A 4,508-nucleotide genomic window follows, 5' to 3' on the forward strand; every position below is an offset into this window, starting at 1 on the left:
TCTCAAATCCGAAAGACTTTTTATCGACAATTTGCAAAACCTTCCTCAGCAATTTGTTTCAATGAAAGAGTTATATTAGTTATAGGGTCTGACTCCCTTTCACTGCTTATTGAAACTGGTTGTACAGACCATACCAGCGTATGGTCTGGAACTTATGCTTGGCTTACCTTACTTAAGCAAAATAGGTCAAATAGGCGGTTAATACCACGCGAGTTTAAACTTGATATTTTGCCTCTTAAAAATCTACTTTTTGTATGCATGATATATATATATATATATATATATATATATATATATATATATATATATATATATATATATATATATATATATATATATATATATATATATATATATATATATATATATATATATATATATATATATATATATATATATATAGATAGATAGATAGATAGATAGATGCATATATACATACATACATACATACATACATACATACATACATACATACATACATACATACATACATACATACATGCATACATACATACATACATACATACATACTACATACATACATACATACTATATCTATGTATATCTATATATATATGTATGTGTGTGTGTGTGTGTGTGTATATATATATATATATATATATATATATATATATATATATATATATATATATATATATATATATATATATATATATATATATATATATATACACTCACACACACATACATATGTATATAGATTAGAAAAAAGTTTTATGTTTTTTACTCCTGCTCTTTATCGCAAGTTTAAAAAGTCTTCTTTCAGTATGAAGGTTCAGTTAGGGGTCTTTTCTGTTGCTGCTCTTTTTGCTATTTTTGTTATCTTTCAATCTGTCAAGCAAACAGATGCTGAATTATCTCAGAAAAAAAAAGGTCCTCGTGTAACAAATAAGGTAATAATCTTTATTTTATGTAAAATATTTAAACTTAATATAGCCTTAAAAAAAAAGCTAGCAAAATAATTTCTATTAAAGAAACAATTTGGATTACAGAACTTGATAGTTGCATTTAGCAAGTAAACAATCATTCTTCCTCTATCACTTTCTTACAGTTTTTTTTTACAAGTTAATTTAACTAATCTTTATTATTGCTATTTTTATTTTAATAACAAGATTTTTTGACTTTTTATGTGTGTTCTTTTTAAAAAAGGTTGTTTAATTTCAAGATATTTATTGCCAGAATAGTATTAAGAAGATGTAATAACTAAATATTGTGTCCTGATTGTCTAAAATTTGTTATGCATTAGTTACTTTTTCTGTTTCAAAAAAAAAAAAACATTTCACACATGATGGGATGCTGTATTTCCTCAAATGTCCATTAGCCAAGCTGAGGATGATGTCCACTAGCCGAGCTGAGTTTTAAACAAGTTCTTAAATATTTTTGAGCATTTACAAAACATATTGTGCAACTTGTACTCATTTGAATAATAAAAGCCAAAGATGGTATAAATCATGTTTTTGAAGTTAGTTATGCAAATGTGGGAATATACACACTTTGCTCTCAGTCATACTCTCCTCTTTCTCAATATGATTATTCTCACCCAGGGAGGAGGAGCATGCAGCTAAGCTAAGTTTAAAAAGACTGGAAGTGTTTAAAAAGATTTATTATTATAACATTTAATAATGCCTAATACTTCAATACGTAATTTTCTGTTAGTTAAAGTTGACTTTAAAACAATCATTACAGCTTGGAAAAAAATTTTCCTGGTTTTTCATAAATCATATATCAACTTTTTTGAAAAACACTAATTTTTTTGACTAATTGATCCAAAAGATAATTCTCTGAAATTAAAAAACAAAATTTAAAATGCAATTAATGTATATTTTAAAATTTTAAACAAGTTCTAAAATTCACACTTATCGTCAGGAAAAACAGAAAATACATCTGTTGTACATCTTTTAATGCACATAACCAATATATTGATAAATCAAAGCAAAAACAATAAACTTCAACAAAGCACTATAAGTTGTATAATACAGTATAATAGTTGTAGAAAAACTAACGAAGTTAACAAACCTTAGCATACTTTTATTCTAACAGATTATTCCTTTCATCAAGAGCTTTGATGCTGGATTTTACCCATGATTTAAATACTTTGGTGTTTGACTTCAATATTTTGCATTAGGTTTTTATGTTGCATTAAGTGTTAAGCAATTAAATTTTAATCATTAAATGAATATTGAACCTGAAAAAATTTATCTTAAAAAATCCTTTCAAAGCTTGGGTTTTGATGCAATCCCAAAAATCATGTTTGCTGCAGCATCCAAAAATAACTTAAATGTATGTTAGGTTATTAATGCTTAGCATCCAAAATATTCAAAACAAATTTAGATGTATGCTTTTAAGACTTTATGTGTAAAGTTTAAACGGTATAAAATGCAGTAAAATACTGCTGTACTAAAAAATCATAAAAATAAATAAAAAAAAACATTTAAAAGTTATGATTTTATAACAAATGTGTGCTTTATTTGGTTGAAAAATATTTTAAAACTAGTTGATTTTTTCCTTGTGTGTTAATGTGTTAAGGTTACTATTGTCTACTTATAATTTTGGGCCCTCTGAAATCTTGAAAATTGGATAAAAAATAAACATGTGGATATTTATGGTATAAATTATAATAAATATACAAAGTTTTAATTGAAATAGTAAGACATTTTTAAAATTCAATAACTTTCTTCCCTGAGCTTCTAAATTAAGATTCCTCAGACTTTGAAAAAGATGACTTTGAAAGATGGCTTTGTCTGATCTTTCCCTGACAAGTTTAAAAACCCCTTCACTGCATGTTTTTATTTCTTCAGGTTTTTTTTGACATAGAAGTTGGTGGCAAGAAACTTGGTAGAATCGTAATAGGACTATTCGGAAAAACTGTTCCTAAAACTGTTGCTAATTTTGTTGAACTGTCAAAAAGACCAGTAAGTTTTGAAGATTTTAAAATATCAGCTCTTAAGAAACTTTTTAACGTAGTTTGTTTAAATAGTATCTGTTTATGTAATGCCTTAACCTCTTCTGTCCTTTTAGAAAGGAGAGGGATATAAAGGTAGCAAGTTTCATAGAGTTATCAAGGAGTTTATGATTCAAGGTGACTTCTTTTTATTACTTTTATTCTTTCTCAACTTGCACAACTTGAGTTTATCAACATAAAATATTTTAAGACTGGTTTGAAAGGATCTAAATGATACAGTTGAAGCTAAATTTATTAATTTGATGTTAAATTTCTTACAATTATGTTTTGAATAGATGAATTTTTAACAAAAAAATTACATTTGAAAATAATTATGAGCTAAAAAAAGTTAGTGTTAATGCTATATATTGATGTATATAATTGATGTTATATAGTGCTATATATATTGATGTATATGTTAATGTATATATTGATGTATATAATTATTAGGTGGAGATTTCACTAATGGAGATGGCACAGGAGGTCTGTTATGTCAGGTTTTCGTTGGAATTTCATTCTTGATATTTCTTATGTGTTTTTTACTGAGAAATTTCATTGGTAGTTAGAAAGGTTTTTATAACATTTTTTTAAACCTCTTATTTTAAAAGATTTTTTTTTTCTCTCTCAGGAAAAAGCATCTATGGTGGGAAATTTAAAGATGAAAACTTTAAATTGAAGCATGCTGGTCCTGGTTACTTGTCAATGGCAAATGCTGGTAAAGATACTAATGGGTCACAATTTTTCATTTGCACTATAAAGACAACTTGGCTCGATGGAAAACATGTTGTATTTGGAAAAGTACTTGAAGGAATGGTATGAAAAATATTAAATTAATTTATATTAATGAAAAGCCATTTTCGATTTCTTTTATCAAGTTGATGTTGATCATTTTTTAACATTGTTACAGGATGTTGTCACTGCTATCGAACATACGGCTGTAGATGGAAGCACACCTAAGCAAGATGTAGTTATAGCAGATTGTGGTGAAATAGAATTGAAAGAATCGTTCAATATTGACAAAGAATAAACCTTTTAGTGTTTTGGAGTGAACTTTAATAATATAATTGATATTTCCTTTTTAGTTTTTTTTTTGTTTTGTTCAAATTGTTAAACTTTTATTAAAATTTTATGTGAGCATTTAATCGTCTGGTGTCCACCTATGTCAGGCTTACCGCTGATTCTAGTTGGTCTTAAGGTTAAATTTTCTGATTCAAAAAAGTTTTTCTTTCGTTTTTCTAAAAAGTCTTAAAACAATTATCACATTCAAAAAAAAAAGGTAACAAAGAAGTAATTAGAGATGAAGAACAACTAAACGCTTTCTCTGCGTTGTGATGAAGCGATTCTTAATGTTCACTGAACATGTGATCAATAAAAGATCGTTACATTCAAAAACTTTTCAGTCGATTAATTTTTTTTTTTTTTTTTCAGTTTTGTAGTAAGTCTATTCATAACTACAACTAATCGAATATACACACTACAATTAGTAAAGTATACTTAATTCAATTAAAGGAACCTCCTTTAATTGAATTAAGTATACTTTACTGTC

The 4,508-nt window shown here is 26.3% G+C and overlaps 1 protein-coding gene across 1 annotated transcript; it reads left to right on the plus strand.

Annotated features, from left to right (window-relative positions):
* Positions 1-680: 680 nt before the first annotated feature.
* Positions 681-4,043, plus strand: LOC145181993 (peptidyl-prolyl cis-trans isomerase 5-like). Its single transcript, XM_090072160.1, has 6 exons — positions 681-914; positions 2,820-2,933; positions 3,040-3,100; positions 3,413-3,445; positions 3,591-3,775; positions 3,870-4,043. The coding sequence occupies exons 1-6, from the start codon at positions 738-740 to the stop codon at positions 3,987-3,989; spliced, it is 690 nt and encodes a 229-aa protein (XP_089928286.1). The 5' UTR covers positions 681-737; the 3' UTR covers positions 3,990-4,043.
* Positions 4,044-4,508: the final 465 nt, after the last annotated feature.

This window comes from Hydra viridissima, unplaced genomic scaffold (genome assembly GCF_058129835.1).
Source record: "Hydra viridissima isolate aposymbiotic clone 2 unplaced genomic scaffold, HvirCarnegie_v1 scaffold_14, whole genome shotgun sequence".
Taxonomy (NCBI): Eukaryota; Metazoa; Cnidaria; class Hydrozoa; order Anthoathecata; family Hydridae; genus Hydra; species Hydra viridissima.